The sequence below is a fragment of the Primulina tabacum genome, chromosome 13 (genome assembly GCF_025594145.1).
Source record: "Primulina tabacum isolate GXHZ01 chromosome 13, ASM2559414v2, whole genome shotgun sequence".
Lineage (NCBI taxonomy): Eukaryota > Viridiplantae > Streptophyta > Magnoliopsida > Lamiales > Gesneriaceae > Primulina > Primulina tabacum.
Window position 1 is genome coordinate 1012281 of NC_134562.1, and position 20978 is coordinate 1033258.

At 37.4% G+C, this 20978-nt stretch overlaps 2 protein-coding genes and 1 long non-coding RNA gene across 3 annotated transcripts; 2 read left to right on the forward strand and 1 right to left on the reverse strand.

The window, feature by feature from the left end:
- Nucleotides 1-6673: 6673 nt before the first annotated feature.
- Nucleotides 6674-9194, forward strand: LOC142523448 (uncharacterized). Its single transcript, XR_012814662.1, has 2 exons — nucleotides 6674-6805; nucleotides 8932-9194. It is a non-coding gene; the product is annotated as an uncharacterized LOC142523448 (long non-coding RNA).
- An 8146-nt stretch (nucleotides 9195-17340) lies between these two features.
- On the forward strand, nucleotides 17341-19006 carry LOC142523165 (GDSL esterase/lipase At1g33811-like). Its single transcript, XM_075626822.1, has 5 exons — nucleotides 17341-17622; nucleotides 17736-17860; nucleotides 17944-18192; nucleotides 18279-18537; nucleotides 18651-19006. Exons 1-5 carry the CDS (start codon nucleotides 17343-17345, stop codon nucleotides 18872-18874), a joined length of 1137 nt encoding a protein of 378 aa, XP_075482937.1. The 5' UTR covers nucleotides 17341-17342; the 3' UTR covers nucleotides 18875-19006.
- Nucleotides 19007-19098: 92 nt separating this feature from the next.
- On the reverse strand, nucleotides 19099-20692 carry LOC142523167 (GDSL esterase/lipase At1g71691-like). The gene is made up of 5 exons (XM_075626823.1): nucleotides 20336-20692; nucleotides 20135-20256; nucleotides 19809-20036; nucleotides 19420-19669; nucleotides 19099-19324 (listed from the first exon to the last, which is right to left on the reverse strand). The coding sequence occupies exons 1-5, from the start codon at nucleotides 20592-20594 to the stop codon at nucleotides 19104-19106; spliced, it is 1080 nt and encodes a 359-aa protein (XP_075482938.1). The 5' UTR covers nucleotides 20595-20692; the 3' UTR covers nucleotides 19099-19103.
- Nucleotides 20693-20978: the final 286 nt, after the last annotated feature.

Genomic DNA, 20978 nt, shown 5'->3' on the forward strand with positions numbered 1-20978 from the left:
TTAGACAGCCTCGGAGCTCTGCCCTTGCGATAAACTTCTAAACCAAACCTCTGAATCTCAGACTGAAGAGGTCTCTGCACTGACAACTGTGCTACAACTGCGACTATCTGCTCAAGGCGTCTGCGACAACATTAGCCTTTTCCGGATGGTCGTTAATCTCGCAGTCTTAGTCTTTCACCAACTCTAACCACCGTCTCTGTCTCATGTTCAGTTCCTTCCTGCGTGAAGAAATACTTGAGACTCTTGTGATCGGTAAATATCTGACATTTCTCGCGGTACAAGTAATGTCTCCAAATCTTCAATGCAAAGACAACGGTGGCTAATTCTAAGTCATGTGTCGGGTAATTCTTCTCATGCACCTTCAACTGCCTGGAAGCATAAGCTATAACCCGATCCTGATGTATCAACACTGCGCCTAACCCGAGCTTAGATGCATCGGTGTATAGCACAAAATCTCCTTGCCCTGTTGGCATGGCAAACACTGGCGCTGACATAAGAGCTTGCTTCAAAGTATCGAAGCTCTTCTGACATTCATCGCTCCAAACGAATTTAGCATTCTTCTTGGTCAGTGAAGTGAGTGGCACTGCTATGGACGAAAACCCCTGAATAAACTTGCGGTAGTAACCGGCTAAACCCAGAAAACTGCGGACCTCAGAAGCATTCTTCGGTTCAACCCTTTCCTTAACGGCTGCCACATTTGCTGGATCCACCTCAATTTCACTGCTAGACACTATGTGACCCAAAAACGCTACCTTTTCCAACCAGAATTCACACTTACTGAACTTCGCAAATAACTTGCGACTCTGCAAGGTCTGTAAAACTGTCTTCAAGTGCTGACTAGTGCTCCTCGTGACTCTTCGAGTAAATAAGAATATCGTCAATGAACACTATGACGAATTGATCCAAGTAGGGGCTGGAATACTCGGTCCATCAAGTCCATGAAAATTGCTGGAGCGTTCGTCAATCCAAACAGCATCACTTAAAACTCGTAATGCCCTATCTGGTTCTGAAGGCTGTTTTGTGAACATCTGCGTCTTTCACCTTCAGCTGATGATAACCTGATCGAAGATCTATCTTAGAGAACACTGTAGCTCCCTGCAACTGATCAAATAAGTCCTCGATCATTGGAAGCGGGTATTTATTCTTGATCGTTACCTTGTTCAGCTCCCGGTAATCGATGCACAGTCTCATGCTCCCATCCTTCTTCTTTACAAAAAGCACTGGTGCGCCCCACGGCGAGAAACTTGAGGCGGATGAATTCCTTGTCGAGAAGCTCCTGAATCTGCTGTTTGAGTTCTAACATCTCAGCTGGAGCTATCGGTACGGTGCCTTAGAGATTGGCACAGTACCTGGCATAAGATCGATTGCAAACTCCAACTCTCTCTCTGGTGGAAGACCTGTGACGTCGTCGGGAAAGACGTCTGGGAAGTCTCTGGCACATCTGATAGTGACGAAGTGGGTATGTCAGGTGTTGAAATGATGCTGGCCAAGAAATCCTGACACCCCTTGGAAATAAGTTTCCGCGCCTGCATGTAGGAGATCATGCGAGGGAAACTTCTCAATCTGGCTGGTTCAAACAGAAACTGCTCCATGCCCAACGGTCTAACCAATACCGATCTCTTCTGAAAATCAATCAGGACTCTATTCTTTGTCAGCCAGTTCATACCCAAGATAATATCGAATTCCCGGCATCGGCAACACAATCAAATCTGCATACACTAGGTGGCCTTGCAGTTCGAGATCAATGTCTCTGACCACGCTAGTAGCTGACAGCTGTTTTCCTGATGGGACTGTCACGGAGTAATTCACGTCAAGGCCGATGGTTTTGATATCCAAGTGACTAGCGAACGTCTCCGAGATAAATGAATGGGTGGCTCCTGAATCTATCAAGGCCTGAGTAGCTATTCTCTTAATGAAAATATTTCCTGAGAGACGTTAGCACAACACAAAACTTATCTCTCCCAAAATTCTAACATTAACCTCAAGCATAGCGGAAAATTAATAGCCCAAGTCACTCAAAATATTACTAGCACACTAATTGTAACGTCCCGAAAATCGAAAAGTCCACGTGAACCACATACATGCAAATTATTAAATTCTTTGGTATTTTATTAAATTCTTTTAAAGCATAAAATGTATTTTTATTTTATTAAATTGTGTTTAATTATTTTTATGCATTTTATGCATTATTATTGCATGATAGATTTTATTCCATGAAATTTTAAAGGTTCATGCATTAACGATTTTTAAGTTGCATTTCACGCACGAACGAGGATCGGAGACCGGAGAATTTTCAGGAAAATTATTTTAATTACACGATTAATTTTTATTAATTAATATAAGATGTTTTAAAGGTATTTTTCAAGAATTGGGATTTATTGGGTATTTTTACCCGCAAGATTTTAATTTTCAACGGTACGTATTTTTTTATCGGATCAGAGGACTTTTTTAAGGGTTCGGCTAATATTTTCAAAAACTTTCCAACACAAAATATTTTTTCGGAGTGTGTTTGGATTTAATGAGCCTACTTTTTAGCTTATTGGGCTTAAATATATTTTTAAACTCTCAAATGACAATTTTTAGCTCATTATCTATTAATGAACTATTTTAATAATATCCTAAACTAAACTTAAACCTACTCTACACCCATTATTATACATTTCACCAGCCGACACCTCCATTATTCAAGAGCTCCCTCTCATTTTTATCACACCCAGCAGCTGAAAAGATCGGTCATAGCTTATTCTTGAGTGGGAATTTCTCCGGCGCTCCCGTTGCTCATTTCTTCATCTTCTTGCGTAGGAAACTTCATCAGACACGCCATGTATCCTTATTTCTGCATTATTCACGCCATTATATGCTGTTACATGTGTGCTCGCATACGAAAAATGTTTAAGCCAATTGTTGCTTCGTTTATGCTTCGTCTTGTTCGTGAAAAACAGTATTTTATGCATTTAACTCACGTGTTTGATGTTTGGGTGCAAAGGGCTGCCGATCTAGGGTCCTTAGGGGCTGTAAATGTCGAGGTTTATGTTAGAATAACATGAGAGGGCCTCGGTTCAGATCTATGCAGGGAAATGCCGTTCGTTCGGGCGCTAGTGCGCGTATAAGGGCTAGATCGAGGATCGGTTCTGTCTCGGTTGTGCAAGGGTCTTCGAGTACTGGCTGTTAAGGGACTGTTGAATGTGTAAAGATATTGTTTGAAGGTTATGATCGGTTGTGGTCTGCTGTTGGACTCTGAGTCAGCAGACCTGGTGGGCGCCACGACCCGAGGACTACATGTTTTCCGCATTATGATTTATGAAATTGAGATAAGATGAACATTTTCTTACGATGATGAATTTAAGATTTTTACTCGTTTATGCTTACGTATAATTTTGAACGAGTTTGATTATTTTAAACTGCGCTATTTTTATTGTCAAATATTTAAGATCATTTTTAAATGTTATTTCGAAAAAATGCGAACTTTTAGCTTTTATTCTAGAAAAAAAAATGTCCAGTAGAATTTTAAAAATGAGTGAGACGTTACAGTTGGTATCAGAGCAAAGGTCCTGTATAGGGTTGTGCCTCCGCCAGTTTCTGCAGCTCAGTCTTCAAGTCTCAAGTCTGTAAGCTTTTATGATTTAAATGTTTTAAATGATTTACTCTTATCACCTGCATGTTAACATGATTTACGTTTTGTGATGATCTACCGTATATCTACCGTATATGTTTAACTGCTTTTATGATTTAAGGATCTACTATTTTAAAAACTATATTAAACTGCATGTTGGTTACGTTTGGAATTGGATGTATCTAAGAATTCGAATATTGGGATTTATGAGAGGTTGATAATTATTTGACTATATTGATTTAGGTCAGTAGTACTGATGTCCTCATAATGGGTCATAAGTTAAACTTGACAATTATGAATGCTTTTGGGACTTGTTGATTTTCTAAGAAATTACTGATTATTCATGGTTGGTAGCCGAGTTAATTTTTGAAGATTCCTTGTAAGGATTAATGATTCGAAGACTACGACAATCTTTAGGATTATAAATGTACAATTTGAGGATTTTAAGTATCTATGAAAATGTAAGATTGATTATGATAATTTATTTAGGATGCATGCTCTACATAGTTGGATTTAAGGATTGAATTGCACGAATTGAGAATTTTAAGGTTTAATGAGAAAAATCGAAATTTTTGGGACCAGGAATGCAAATTTCGTATGGTTGTAGGGCCAAATTGTAAATTCTGAAATTTTTGAGGATTAAATTCGAACTTGGAGGAACACTTGGGTTAAATCAGTAATTTTTCGAGGTTATGGGAATTGATTTTGGGTCTAATAAGCTTAAAATTATTGAACATTATGTTACAAGAAACCTATAAAATGGAATTAAGAACGCCATGAATTTATGGGTAATGGTGAAATTTTTGAAATTTAGAAAAAATCGTATAATATTCGAGGAAAGTAAGAATTAATTTTGTAATTTTTAAGAAATTCGGGGACTAGTTTAGCAGTAAGTATGAATCAAATGGTTTAAATGAAAAAGATTCTTTTTTGATGATTTAGGTTTGATGGGATATCTAGAATCTTGAAACAATTGAGTTATAAGATTATAAGGAATGGTAAACAAGGGCATTGTAGGATGAATCAACATTTAGCTTGAAAGTTTAAGCGCTAGTGAATTAATACTATGGCAAATTAAGAATTTAGAGTGATAACAATTTAAGATAAAATTGATCAGTTATTTAAGTTATAAGACTAGACATGGAACTAACAAAATTTTGGGAATTTAAGTTTGATGTATCATAATTTTTAATCGTGATCTTAAGAGTTAAAATTATATCTTTGTTGGAATTTAATTTTTCTAAAAAAAATAAAAATTATTAGGTATGATCGATGGTTAGATTACTGATAGACGCATATAAGAATTGAGGTAAACTAATGGTTTTAAGAAATTTTTGAAAGTCATTAAGGAAGTTGAGAATAAGTGAATATATGTGTTGGATTATGTTATCTAATATTATTTGGGTCGCGTAAGCTTGAATTTTAAGTTTATGAAATAACTGTTCGTACGAAAATTTTGGGTGAAATAAAAACCAAATGAAACGAGTTGTGTTCATCATAGGTTATCAATGAACGGATATTAAGATTTTTTTTTATAGAGTAAGAAATCTACAATTTTGATATGGAGATTCTAGAATTTATGGGTTATAGGTGAAGTTGATTTATTAGAGTTAGTCCATCATTATCATAGGAGAACTTATTAAGTTTTATATGCTAGAATTAATTAAGCATTGAGGATACGTAAGAATGCGACATTCGTTTCAATGAGGGAAGTCCAAAGTCTAAGGCCTCAAATTTATTGCAATTGGGAAGATAATAGTTTAAATATGTAATTGGTGCTAGAATGATTTTATTATTTAGGTAGAAGATTGATATTGTATATTTTGGGTGTTATGGATTAACGTTACTCGAGGATTAAGATTTGCAGCAATTTAATATTTGGGATGAATTTTTAAATAATTAAGTGACGTAAGTTTGGTGCCGTAAGACAAGATTTGATTCAATGATCTTAGGTTAATATTATTATGGGGTTGAAGTAAGATTTAACTTCTAAGTGTAATACCAAGGATAGAAGTCGATCAGTAAATTTTGGTGCTAAGGTTTCTTAGGTCAAACTGCATAAATACAAATGTAATAAGTCAATGAACATTATGGGTATAGTATAAGAAAAGTAAGACGCAATAAAAATTCGGACTATCATTTCTAATATTGGGAAGTTTGAGAAAAGTTGAAGTTTGAGGCCATAGTAGAATAGAACTAAATCACCCTAAGTCATTTTAATTTGTGATTCGAAATCGAGAATTTTTGTAGGCAAATATTATTAGGATTGAGAGATGTAAGGACATCTTAACATTTATTTTATCAGAGTAGCGCAGCGGAAGCGTGGAATATTGGGATTCTAGAATTAAGAGTCTAAACTTTTTGTTTATCGAGGATAAACGAATTTCGGGGACGAAATTCAATTTAAGGGGGAAAGATTGTAACGTCCCGAAAATCGAAAAGTCCACGTGAACTACATACATGCAAATTATTAAATTCTTTGGTATTTTATTAAATTCTTTTAAAGCATAAAATGTATTTTTATTTTATTAAATTGTGTTTAATTATTTTTATGCATTTTATACATTATTATTGCATGATAGATTTTATTCCATGAAATTTTAAAGGTTCATGCATTAAAGATTTTTAAGTTGCATTTCACGCACGAACGGGGATCGGAGACCGGAGAATTTTCAGGAAAATTATTTTAATTACACGATTAATTTTTATTAATTAATATAAGATGTTTTAAAGATATTTTTCAAGAATTGGGATTTATTGGGTATTTTTATCCGCAAGATTTTAATTTTCAACGGTACGTATTTTTTTATCGGATCGAGGGACTTTTTAAGGACTCGGCTAATATTTTCAAAAACTTTCCAACACCAAATATTTTTTCGGAGTGTGTTTGGATTTCATGAGCCTACTTTTAAGCTTATTGGGCTTAAATATATTTTTAAACTCTCAAATGACAATTTTTAGCTCATTATCTATTAATCAACTATTTTAATAATATCCTAAACTAAACTTAAACCTACCCTACACGCATTATTATACATTTCACCAGCCGACACCTCCATTATTCAAGAGCTCCCTCTCATTTTTATCACACCCAGCAGCTGAAAGATCGGCCATAGCTTATTCTTGAGTGGGAATTTCTCCGGCGCTCCCGTTGCTCATTTCTTCATCTTCTTGCGTAGGAAACTTCATCAGGCACGCCATGTATCCTTATTTCTGCATTATTCACGCCATTATATGCTGTTACATGTGTGCTCGCATACGAAAAATGTTTAAACCAATTGTTGCTTCGTTTATGCTTCGTCTTGTTCGTGAAAAACAGTATTTTATGCATTTAACTCACGTGTTTGATGTTTGGGTGCAAGGGGCTGCCGATCTAGGGTCCTTAGGGGCTGTAAATGTCGAGGTTTATGTTAGAATAACCTGAGAGGGCCTCGGTTCAGATCTATGCAGGGAAAAGCCGTTCGTTCGGGCGCTAGTGCGCGTATAAGGGCTAGATCGAGGATCGGTTCTGTCTCGGTTGTGCAAGGGTCTTCGAGTACTGGCTGTTAAGGGACTGTTGAATGTGTAAAGATATTGTTTGAAGGTTATGATCGGTTGTGGTCTGCTGTAGGTTGAAGGGCCGAGTGGTTGTGCTTTGGGGTGTCTCGATCGGGTTGGGTTTCGAACTAAAGGGAGGCCGAAGGCATGTCCAGGCCATGGGCTGGTCTCTGATGGGTTTGAGTCACGATCTGGAAGAGCTCGAACTCTGCTAGTCTGGACTTGAGAGCAGCGTAAGGGAGCTGCTACGAGGAGGAGCTTGGTCGATCATCTTGGGTGGTTTAGCGAGGAGCTGGGACCTCCAGCATGCATGGGATCATTAGCGTGGGTTCAGTAGGTGTAGTGTCGTCATAGGATGGTCCCAGGAGAGTTGAGTCAGTGCTGGAGCAGCCGGGCGAAGGCTAGAGCGCAAGAAAGGACGGGAGGTACTAGGCTTTATAGTTAAGAAAGTTGCTGGATTTTTCTAGCAGCGGTTAAGGGTGGTCCGCACATGTAAGAGCTTGGTTTTTGGGGGTTCGTAGAACCTTTTAAGTGTTTTTAGGGTGTGGTATGAAGTTGGGAAAGTTTTGGTTAAGTTTCGGTTCGATTCGGGTTAAAATCGGGATTCCGGTCTAATTTTTAAAACAATTCGGTTAAGTTATGAAATGGACTCGAGTTTACGTCTAGGGATGATTTTAAAAATGTTTTGGGACATTTTAAGGAGTTTGGTAAGCTTCGGATCAAAATAATGAGTTTTGGAATTATTCAGGGTTTAGTCGCCGCACGAAACGTTAATTAAAGAATTAATTGAAATGCCTAGATTTAAGCTTAATAAAATTATGAAAAATTATATTTAAGCTCAAATAATTATTAGAAGTCTAAGTTTTTAATTTGAGAATTTTATGCTAAGGGTTGGTTTAATTCGGGATTAAAACGCATTAAAATGTTATATTTAAAGATTAATTTAAAAGTTATCGATTTAAGCCAAGTAAAAATATGAGAAAATTCATGTAGGCTTAAATAATTATTTGGGACATGTTAGAGTCAATGGAATTATGAAAAGATCAAAAACGTGAAATTTTACGTCTAGAGGTGAAACGATAAATTTTGGGTTTCCAGGGGCAAAATGGTCATTTTGCACCCGGGGTGAGATTTTGGTCCTGGCAGCGCCCTGAGCACAAATTTATGATATTTTAAATGTTCATGCATCATGATCACGATTTTAAGATTTTATGAAAATATACGTCGCATGCTTGGATTTAAGAAAAATTGCATTTATTCAAGATTTTTATAAGTGTTGAAAATGATAATGTTTTGAATGATGGGAATTAGTTGTGGCTATCGAAGTATATGTAAATGGTTAAGACGTATATGTAAATGCTGATGATGAGGCCTAGGCACAGTGGATGGGTGATCCTGTCACTGATGTCTGACAGCCGCCGGGTACCGCGGTTCTATGTATGATGGATCCATCGTAAATGATGTACGATAGTCACCTCTAATGAACTGAATTCACCAATGATAAATGATGAAAGATGAATGATGAACGATAAATGAATGATGAATGATGAACGATGAATGATGAACGATGAACGATAAATGATAAACGATGAATAATGATTAACGATGAGCTGTTTTGACACGTCATGATTTTACACGATACATTTATGTTACGTTTTTTAAAGTTCATGAAATGTATGTTGAGTATGGTATTTTTCACTGCTGTGTTATATGTATATGTATTTGCTATTAACGGTGCAGGTGTGTTGAGTCTTTAGACTCACTAGGCGTGTGTGATGCAGGTGAGTTCGATGTTGAGGAGACTGGAGGTGTTGGACTCTGAGTCAGCAGACCTGGTGGGCGACACAACCCGAGGACCACATGTTTTCCGCATTATGATTTATGAAATTGAGATGAGATGAACATTTTCTTACGATGATGAATTTAAGATTTTTATTCGTTTATGCTTACGTATGATTTTGAACGAGTTTGATTATTTTAAATTGCGCTATTTTTATTGTCAAATATTTAAGATCATTTTTAAATGTTATTTCGAAAATGCGAACTTTTAGGTTTTATTCTAGAAAAAAAAATGTCCAGTAGAATTTTAAAAATGAGTGAGACGTTACACTAATAATCCCAAATAAAATTCCAACACGCAAGGCAAAAATTTAATACTGTGCCGAATTAAATAAGATACCAGTCAAAAAGTGTCGTGTCTGGGTTCGCCTCCTGTGCATGCATGGTGAATACTCTGCCCTGAGTTGGCTGTTTCCACTGTGGGAACTCTTTCAGCATGTGGTCAGTAGCTCCACATTTAAAACACTTGCCTGACCCATATAAGGACTGCCCCGGATACTGGCGGTTGCACTTAGGGCATACCAGGAAATTTTCGGGCTTGTGAGGCTCCCCCTGCTGCTGAATCGGACCCTTGCCTCTTGGCGGTCCCTGATAAGGCTTCTTCCCCGGCGGTCCCTGATACGGTTTCTTAAACTGGGGTCTCTGATGCTGCTGTTGCTGGTGTTGCGGTGGTGATAGGGCCTCTTGCCCTGCCTGTCCAACTCGATATCCCTCTGATCCTGCTCTGCCACCAATGCTCTAGATACGGCGACTGCATAAGTAGTAGAACCAGCAACTCGAACATCATGGCGCAAGATCGGCCGCAATCCATCCATGAAATGCCTCAGCTTACTCTCGCATCATTAGCTATCAGGGGTACAAAGTGACACCCCCTCTCAAACTTCTGACAAAGTCTGCCATACTGGTGTCTCCCTGCCGCAGTGACATGAACTCCCTGGTCAGACGGGAACGTACTTCTTAAGTGAAGTACTTGGAGTAGAACACCTCCTTGAAACCATTCCAAGGCAACACCTGCAAGTTGACTGCCACTGACCCACTCTCCCACCATAATCTAGCGTCCCCTGTCAGAAGGAACGTGGCACACCTAACCCTATCTGCATCGGTCAGTTCCATAAAATCGAAGATTACCTCGATGGACTTAATCCATCCCTCAGCTATCATCAGGTCAGTGGTACCCAAAAACTCCTTCGGATTCATCCTCCTGAATCTTTCATACACAGCCTCCGGTCGGGGCCTCGAGGCTCTCTGTCCTCCTCCCTGGCTTCACGGTCGATCACACGTCTAGGAGGCATACTGTTTCAATAATTTACCTAACACGTAAACCCAACATGCATGAACATGATATAGACAACATAAGATGCACATACTTGAACTTTAAAATATGCACATGCTGAAATCAGAATTTAATGCTTACTACATAACATAAATTTGAAACTTTAAAACTTACTGACTTGAGGTGTGACTTCGTGAGCCTCTTGCGACTGGCAATAGGCATAACTCTGTACAAGAATACGGCTCTGATACCAACTGTAACGTACCGTACTTTTACTACTCAAAATTTGCGTAAAAATTTAAAATTTTCTTAATTGAAACGTGAACATATAACATTTGATAAAAGAGATAAACATTACGTCTCAAAAATTGTTGCAACAAAAGATTTGAAATTTAAAGTTTGATAAAAGTATTGAATGTTTTCATAAAACTTAAAACATGGCGGTCCTCGGGTCTAGCCTCCCGCTCAGTCCAAGCCTGCTCCTTGGTCCCTACCTCCAGCCTCCTCAAAAACATCCTCACCTCCATCGATCAAGTCTAGTGAGTCTAAAGACTCAACACATATAAACTGAGAGTAACGAATAATACGTAATAAAACCACATGCAACTTTAAAATAGAACATACATACTTGAACTTACACTAAACATGATCATACATACATAACTTAGACGTGCCATAACGTGAAAACTTTCATAAACATGCTTGCATACTTGTACATACATAAACATACATGAATTTCATTATTTTGCTAGAGGCATGTTTCAAAGCAAGTGACCCATAACATAAATCTCCTGATCAGACTAAACCACAGCACTGGGCTGACAGGGACGAACCCACTGCCACATACATGAGATCCTCGTTCATGCTTTAACGGGTGGATTGGTCCCCGTTCATGCTTAACGCTTTCCTGATCCTGATCTAAACCCGTTCATGCTTTAACGGGGTGGGTTGGTCCCCGTTCATGATTTAACGCTTTCCAACCCCAAACACATTGGTCACAAGATATTTAGCATACTTCAAAAACTTGAAAATAATTTCTTTTGCACGTCAACATACTTACTTGGCGTTGAGGGATTCGTTGGATTTCGTTTGGGGCCGTTGCTGCACATACTAACTCGAATTCAAATGCTTAACTTGCATAACCTAGATGTAGGTATTCGTGCTCACTACCGAATTAAATAAATAACTTAAGACATTCTAAATCGCTCGGGACTTGACCTCATATAATCATTGCGTTGAACCATGATATGAAAACCCAAGAGCACAATAAAGTTTTCCCAAAACAGGTGCTACACGGACCCTGTGCTCAGGTCCGGCTACGGGTCCGTGTAGGTTTGCTAAAAGACCTACCGAAAAGAGGGAAGGACACGGACCCCGTGCTAGGATCCGTGTAGGGGTCCTGGTAGCCTCGCAAATTTGACATCGAAAAGAAACAAAGGCAAGGACCCCGTGCCCTGGTCCGTGTGGGGGTCTGTGTACCTACGGGAAGATCAAACTAACGAAATTTCAATATACGCGATGCTTGTCGTTCTAGACTCGATTGTATGGACCATGAACCGACACCCTGAGACCCATCCTAGCATTCCATAACGTCAAAACAAACTCGTACAAACGCCCCAAAGCAACGACGTTCAACCTACGACACATACGACACAAAAATACGGCAAATGACATCAAATTGTTTCCTACGATTTCTAATTAATCCCAAAGCCTATCGACAAGAAACGAAACCTCAATAATACTCCCAACATCATTACCAATATACCTATATGCAGCAACAATCACCCGTCGATCCCCAACGAAGCCTGCAACATTAAAACTTCAAGAACGCATTAATAAACATATTTTTCTGAAAATGCAGTTTGAGCAGTCCCACAAAAATGATCATAACTCACTCAATTTTTATCTAAATAACTCAAATTTTATATCAAATCGAAGGTATCGAAAATTTCTACAATTTTCATGTTGAAAGTTTTCCCAAAATCATGACCTAAAAATCGCAGTTTTCAAAAGAACAGTAAATTTCGAACTTTTAGATCTAAAAACGTTTCAAAATCGATCCAACATGCTTCTGCCCAAATCTTACACATCATACATGGATTTTACGCATAAAACAACACAACACATACTATGACATGATCGATGCAGAAATAACAGAATATACGTGCCTTTTGATATTAAAATTTACCGAACCGACGATACCGAAGCGGAGACGCAGTGAGGGTCGATCCGGGACGAACGTGGCGCTGTATTCTTGCAAACAAATTAAAGAAAAGTTGCTGAGAAATTTGAAGGAGAGGGACGGCTGCTAAAGGTTCTTAGAACCCTAAAATTTCTCCTCTCAAAATATTAAAAATCTGAAAAATGGATTGTGAAGTAAGTGTGTGTGTGTTAGTACGTGAGTGTGTGTGTGAAAATAGGTGTGTGCGTGAGTTTTGGGTAGTGGGGAGGGGATTAAGGATGTTAATTAGGGAAACTATTTAACAACTAATTAAAAAGCTAATTCACCTCTAACTTTAACAACATCCCTTAATTTAAAATAAGTGCACAAGTAATAAATCTTTACAGGTTTTAAACTCATAAATCCACTAAATAAATAAATTAGGCTTTAAAATGTTGAAAGATAAATAAACTAGTTAAAATGCCCCAACCTCGACTTAAAATAAAATACCACTTTAAAAATCGCCAAAATCGTCACCGGGTCTCTTTTTCCTAGGTCCCGCATCGAATAATCGCCTGAAACATAAACTCGAGAAAATATTTTAACGTGCATCACATAAACATTAAAATAATACAATTTAAATAAATCATGCATCACTAAAATCATTTTAAACTTAAATAAAATATTTAACAATTAAATAAATGCATGAGTTATACGTGTATTGAATTTGGGCACTACAGTATCGATTCTTTGACAATTCTTGATATACCAATAGTTGTCGAATCGGTCGGGATATATGAGATGAAGAGACCGTATTGTACGTTAATCATAATAGAATTGTCCTTGCAGGCACTATTATTTGATACCTAAGGAATCATGTAAGCGATGCTGTTAGGCGTTTAACATGATTGGTTGGGTACTATCAGACTTGAGTTCTGACGTTCTTATTATCAAGGAGTTGAAAAATAAGAATGGAGCAACTAGGTATGCTTATATAAGGACATGTTTAGTCACGAATCACATAGAGATTTGAACTCACTGCTAGTTGTATCAATGAACCATTGAGGGTCACAAAAGTGCTAACTTTCTAAATCTCGTTGAGAAAAGAAAATAGTTCAATGTGTTGAACGACATATAAAGGAGTTTATAAGAGCTAAGAAAAATAGAAGTATGACTTCTATAAGAGGATTATGGGGAATGTAACTTTTAATTTGTGGAAGTGTTCCTAAATTAAAAGATGGCTTAAATAAATAATGTATTTGAAAATTATGATTTTCATAAACATTATTATGGACTAAATTAAACTAATTCAAATTTTGAATTAATTAAACACTAGTGGGCCTAGTAGAGTCCAAATAATTAAATTAATTCAAGTGTTGAATTAATTAAATAACATTGGGCCTTGTAGAGCCCAATAGGAAATAATTATTCAAATAGTGGGCTTGAGTAAAATCAAGTAAATTTTAAATAGTCTCAAATATGTTTGATATATTTAAATAAAAGCCTATGGGCTTTGTAATTGTCACAAGCACAAAAAAAATTACATGTTTGGGAGGTGAAGGGTTGGAGGCAACTTTTTGAGTAATGGCATGCATGCCTTTGGGACACACTTAATTTTTACACAACCAAGAAAAACTTTCTCCCTCTCTCCTCCAAAAAAGAATGGCCAAAATTTCCAATCCCATTCCCTCCAATTTTTCTTCTTCATTTTGTTGAGGAAAGTATAAACTTCTCAAAGAAAAATGCTCTAATTTTTCTAGTGCAAAATTAGAGTGGATCTACCTTGTTAGTGGTGGACCTAATTTGAAAGAAAGAAAAATTTGAGCAAGGAGTGCTCAAGAAAAGCTTATAGATTGTCTACCTTCAAGAGCTAAGTTGTTTACAACTTAGATCAATCCTTGTGATTGATACGTAAAAAATTCTAAACATTCTATCTATGACATTTTGTGTTTTTTGTATTTGCTACACATAATACGTTGGGGCGCTCGGTTTTCTTGTAAAATATTTTTTTTTGAAACGTCCGTTGCGCATCCGGACACCGTAACCGATCCCCTTTCACCAGATTCATATCTCGAGTCTTCAAGTCAACCCTTCACCTCGGGGATGAAGAAGAAAAGACATAATACTGACAAGGATAAATCTAAGGTTGATACTAATGAAGCAACAATCTCTCCATTTCAGGTATACCAACAAAATTGGGAGAAATTGAAAACAAGAGTGGGCATTAACCCCGCCACAATCAAGGTTGATGTCTCAAGGAAATATTATAGGGTATGGATGAAACCAAATTCATATCCAAATGAAGTTAAAGCTTGGTATGAATTCGGGGCTCTTGACTCGGTTTATACTACATCACCCTGCTTCCTTGAAATTTCAGGACTCTCTAAATGGATTCAGGAAGTGGTTCATGAGACATGGGTGAATAATGATTATTTGTCCAGAGGAGACATTCTGGAGCTATACTTCTTTAGTACAACACCTGAACCAGCAGGAAAAGGCTCTCAAGAAGCCTTTCATTTCATCAAGTTAAGGATGCCAGATGTTAATGTTCAAAAATTCATCAAAGATCCTCCAAACGAAGAAATACCCCTTGTTGCTTCAGTAACTGGCGATGACATTTCCACCAGAAGAGCATGAGGTTTATGGGTCTGTCTAACTGAGATGGACAAAGTCAAGTTTCCGTTTAAATTTTATCATAATTCGGTAAACGGATCATTCATGTTAAATACTATGACAGGAAAAACCACAAGTTTTGCAGAAGATCTATTTGAAAAGAAAAGAAATCTTTTGTGGAATAACAAGCTGCAGGGGAGTAAAGAAACTCGTCGAAAATACTGCAACATGGCTCATGTGGGAAGATGGTCAGAACATAGTCTTTCCAGAATGCCCAAATCAAAAGGAGCCAGAATTCGGCAAGGGCTTCAAGCTTTGGTCCGACATGAAGCATCTTGCAGAGACAGGACCAAGTGGTGAAGGACCACAACCACGTTTTCCTCGGGGACACCAAAAGTTTAAGAATCCTCGACAAAAATAAGTGGACATTTGACTACCATCACTTTTCTTTGGGGTTTACAAGAGTGAAAAGATTCCCCGATAGGAGATAGTGGGCATGTAATAAACCCACTAAATGACCAAGAAAACTTGGACCCAAACAACTATAAATAAAGAATAAATGGGGACAAGAAAATCACACAAGATTTAAACCGAAATTTAGAACCAAAGAAAATGTATGCTACATATCTTAAGGTTTCTAAAAGACGGATTAAAGCATTAAGAAAGCAGCTGATGAATTTTAAAGATCTCTACAAACTGTTAAAAGAAGAAGGGAACGAGATCTCAACTGATATGATACAAACACATATCTACTGGTTATGCCAGAAGATAAGATCAGGAGAACAAGCTGTTTCTGGATTAATAATCTAGGAAGAAGACAACTCAAGTGGAGGGACCACTCAATCACTCACTCGACCCACTCAAGAGATAATACCAAACACAGCTGGAAGGCATTAAAGAAAAGTTATGCCAAGAATTGGAAGTCCGAAATCTAAAACCGCAAAGAGTTTCTATAAATAAGAAAAAGCAGAAGGAAGATGAAGGGATCATTCAACCTCTTCATTTTCTTTGAAAACATTGTAATATTTCTCTTTCTATTTTATGTGTGTTTTAACTTCGGCAACTCTAAGTAGCTAAACAAGTTTCTCCTCCTCTACAGGAGGTTACTATGTAATAATATTTGGTATGTTTGAATAAAAAAAACCTAGGCTTTTGTCCCATGTATTACTCTCAGATTGAACTACTTTACTATACATCCTGAGATAGGAAACAAAACAGGGTTGTACTAGGTGTTGTTGAAGGAATCTACGTCAGGAACCATCTGTTGCGACTGCGTGGTTAGGCTGTGAGGAGCAATTTGTAAAATCCGGTGAATATAACCCGACGGCACTTTGATCAAAAAGGTAAATAGTTCGATCTATTATACGGAAGCATGATTGGCCAGTTTATAAAATTTTTTTTAAAAAAATCAATCATTTGAGTATGGTATATAAGTTGTAAACCTTGCACAATTGTATTTCTTAAGGCTATATGCCTTCAAGAACAGGTTCGATATGTGTAATAATGCCACGTACCAAAATAAAAAAGATTAAGAATGTTTTTGAAAATTTTGAAAATTAGGGAGTTAAAACAAAGAAATATAGGAATGTGGAGTGAGGAGAAAGTTGAGATTGAGAATGAAGAGTGATTTAAAGTTTGCCCTTAATATAATATTTTATTCTATTTATAAATTTTTAAATAAATTAATTCTAAAAATTTTATTTATTTATTCAATCATTTTAAGAATATATTACTAATTAATATATGACGAGACCATTTTAGTAATAACAATATAATTAACAAAAATAATCAAGAAATTTAAAATCATGTCAAACATCATATAATTTATCACTATGTGTTATTTATCGTTACTATTCATTTTATAATCACTATTATTATATATCATTTCCTTATCCTATCACACGAACCAAACGATACCAAACGATGCCTAATAATCCAACTAATCCGGTTGTAATTTGATGTATTTGGGTAAATTTTTAAAATTTCAATTTCAATCTCCTAAATCCATGAATCTCTCTTAACAAATCTCACCTGGCATCAAATTAAGAGCATGAACACTAATGTTATGATTCCGAAGAAGCTAAAGATAAGGCACCATACATTACCTTTTTTTCAGTGAAAATCTTGAAATTGTACCCACACATTTTTGCTAAAGAAACTCGTAATAACTACGCACCCAATCCATTGTTCTAAATCACGAGACATAAGATGTTATACTGCTGTTCCAACGCACATACAGAAAGCATTCGTGAAATACAGCTAAAAAGACTGCCTTTTCAGCATATATATTCTAGCTACATGCATGCATGCATACACAATATGAATTATTAGAACAAAATATGGAAAAGTTGAGTGGTTTGTGGCTTGTTCTGAATTTGTGGTGTTTAACAGTAATTTCTTCACAGTCTATCGATCAAGTTCCCCAAGTGCCTTGCTTCTTCATATTCGGCGATTCGTTGGTCGACAACGGCAATAACAACGAGATACTCACTCTTGCTCGATCAAATTACGATCCTTATGGCATCGATTTCTCGCAAGGCGCCACCGGACGCTTCACCAATGGCCGTACTTTCGTCGATATCTTAGGTACTATCTAACAACAGAACAACTATATTCCTGTATATGTAATCTCTGTAGAACATGTATGTTAATTACTAAGATTGATTCTATGGCTTAGTTGTCTTTGTTTCTTTTTTCAGCTCAACTGTTGGGTTTTCCAAACTACATCCCACCAAACTCCAGGACTATGGGCCGAGAAATACTTCGAGGAGTAAATTATGCGTCAGGAGCTTCCGGGATTCGCGACGAAACTGGAAATAATTTGGTCGTTACACATTAAATGCAATGCTGCATGTTACAGCTATGTTTATTAGATATTTATCTTGAGTATATGATCATATAATGCAGGGTGATCACATGTCAATGACCCAACAACTTGGTAGCTTTGCTAGGACTGTGCAGCTGATGATTAGGTTCTTTCGAGGAGATGTTGCTGCAGCAGGAAACTATCTTAACAAGTGCATATTTTACTCTGGACTGGGAAGCAACGACTATCTCAACAATTATTTTATGACCGACTACTATTCCACGAGTTCAAACTACACCCCTAGTGCTTATGCAGCTGCTCTCATTCAAGATTATTCGAAACAGTTAACGGTACTGTGCATTTCTTCATTAGTTTATAATGATTTTCTACAAGTATGTGTATATGTATATGTGCGCATGAGTATTTGTGTCTTTAGGAGTTATACAACTTGGGAGCGCGAAAAGTGGCGGTAGCATCAGTTGGAAATATAGGATGCATACCGTACCATCTAGCGCGATACACTGGCAATGACAGCAAGTGTAATGAAAAAATCAACAGGGCTGTTGAACTCTTTGATGTCGGTCTTAAGAACCTGGTTGATAGATTCAACAATGGCCAGCTTCGAGGGGCGAAGTTCGTTTACCTGGATTCATCTCAAGCCAGCCAAGAGTTGATTCTGAACGCAAAATCTTATGGTGCATACATTTACATATAGAGTTTCATAATCCTCTTGGTGATTGAAAATTGGATTGAAATCCTTTTTTTCACATTCTTACTGTAGTTTTCTTTTGTGAATACTTGGGGATAGGTTTCGAAGTGTTTGACAAGGGTTGTTGTGGAGTGGGAAAAAACAATGGCCAGATAACATGCCTTCCTCTTCAAACGCCATGCGATGATCGAGGTAAGTACATTTTCTGGGATGCATTTCATCCCACCGAAAACGTCAACATTTTGCTCGCCAAGAACGCTTACAGTTCCAAGTCTAAATCATTTGCTTATCCGATTAATATACAGCAGTTAGCCATGCTTTAAGATTCAAGGTGTCACTAGTTGAGTTTGATTTGAATATGTAAAATGTTAATCTGGATTATGTAGCTTGCTACTTCTCTCTGTTCGTGTTGAAATGTTATAATCAATGGACTCAATCGTAGTCATGAATTCTTACTTTACTCCATAACAAAATACCTAAATCTTTCTGCCATCACAAGTTAGAAGTACATCCATTTAGCTAGCTATCATAAAAAAGACAGGAGCAATTCTCTCAAAGATTGGCTAGTTGCTCTATGTTGATGGGATAAACAAAATCCGCATTTCCATTGAAGGCACTCTGACCAAACAAGACATTAACTGCTTCCGTCGGGTGGTATGCATCCCAGAATATGTATCGTCTCCTGATCGGACACGGCGTCTGTAATGGAAGACAAGTGATCTGCCCTCTGTTCCTCCCAATGCCACAGCACCCACGATTCACCACGCTAAATCCTATAACATAGAGAATACTGAAAATTAACAAGACAATGGTTTCAAATAATTAACTTCAAGTATTGATCATAGAAATGGATTAATCTTTTCAGTACCATATGATCTAGCATTTGCTAGGAGATCTTGAAACATGTTGGCAATATCGATGTACACGAATTTAGAGCCTGGCAGATTAGAACTGAGGCTGTTGATCATAGCCTTTGCGTTTGCGTTAAATGGAAGCACAAGCTGGTTAACTTCTTGTGAACATGTGCCATCCCTGCTTTGAGCAAGAATGCTTGGAATACAGCCCATTAATCCAACCCCTGCTATTACAAATTTCCTAGCTCCAAGATTATATAATCTCTGCATTCACATTAACACAAAAATAAAGAAACGATGAGGAGTTTGCTCGAAGGACTTCGAATTTGAGACATATATCCTAGCTTTGATTTTTTCTTCAAAAATTCTAGTAAATGGGAATTGACCCCAACATGTGTCTTACTGAGAGTTGCTGGGAATACTGATGAACCAAGAGATCTGCATATTGTTGAGCATTGTACCGATTCTTTGTATCGTAATTTGGCATGAGGTAGTTGTTGAGGTAGTCATTGCTGCCTACCCCAACAAAGAAAATGCACTTTGCTAACTCCTCTGCAGCAAGATTGCCTGTCATTTGATCAAGAGTATTCTCGAAGTTTTTGATTTGTTGATTAAATGGAATCCGACCAACCTGTACATCATCCATCAAAGTCCCACAATTAATTCCCACCCTAATCTAACTTACAGCATATGCAATAAAGAAACCAAGTTATAAAATCAGTTGCTCACGAAATTTCTGCCTGTATCATCAAGAATACCAGCTGCAGCAGAGGCATAATTAACACCAAACCGCGCTTGATCACCGGAAGCCACGGAATGAGCAGGAATGAGTGGAAGTCCAAGCGATTCGGCTGCACGAAAACATTGTTGGCTTGGATCCATGATACACAAATCTTTGTACAGTAAAATACTGATCTATATATTCATTACCAATTGTATCGACCATGGTGTAACCATTGGAAAATCTTCCAGTGGGACCGCCATTAAAATCAATGCCGTAAGGAAGATAATTGGCTTTAGCAAAAGAAGGCATGTCATTGTTGTTGCCATTGTCTATAAGAGAGTCGCCGAATATAAACATGGCGGGCACTAAGGCAGCCCTTGCAAGACTGAAATTTGCGCCCAGAACCAACACCGCCGCCGCCACGAAAAACCTTGAGTCGTCAAGCCGCCGCCCACCTGCAGCCATTTCTAAGTGTGTTGGTGTGCTGTTAGGGATCGATGGCGGTTTTATGGATGGAGGTAATAAGTTTAATAGGCGGATGGGAGGAACAAGGTGGTTACTGGTTAGGGGAGGAGTAAATGAAGGGCGTGCTCTCGCAGTAAACACATGCATGCAATAATTTCCACCATATCATAATATATTTGCATGTTGCTCTTTAAATGTAAATAATAATATCAATTCCAATTAGTATATAATATAATTGGCGTTCTTGGGTTTTAGACTAATTTCTCTTTGTTTGGGTAATCTTGTACAATTCTATCCTGTTCATTATCATGTTTTGAATTTGAGCTACTACTCACTTGAAAATAAATGCATGCCTCAAAGGATAAAGGTAATTGTTGAATAAAT

Coding starts and splice junctions, on each gene's coding strand:
- LOC142523165 (XM_075626822.1), top strand. CDS start 17,343: ATGCATACACAATATGAATTATTAGAACAAAATATGGAAAAGTTGAGT. Junction 18,193..18,278: donor ATTATTCGAAACAGTTAACG/GTACTGTGCATT, acceptor TTGTGTCTTTAG/GAGTTATACAACTTGGGAGC. Junction 18,538..18,650: donor TCTGAACGCAAAATCTTATG/GTGCATACATTT, acceptor ACTTGGGGATAG/GTTTCGAAGTGTTTGACAAG.
- LOC142523167 (XM_075626823.1), bottom strand. CDS start 20,594: ATGGCTGCAGGTGGGCGGCGGCTTGACGACTCAAGGTTTTTCGTGGCG. Junction 20,257..20,335: donor CACCATGGTCGATACAATTG/GTAATGAATATA, acceptor GTTTTCGTGCAG/CCGAATCGCTTGGACTTCCA. Junction 19,670..19,808: donor AGTATTCCCAGCAACTCTCA/GTAAGACACATG, acceptor ATGTGAATGCAG/AGATTATATAATCTTGGAGC.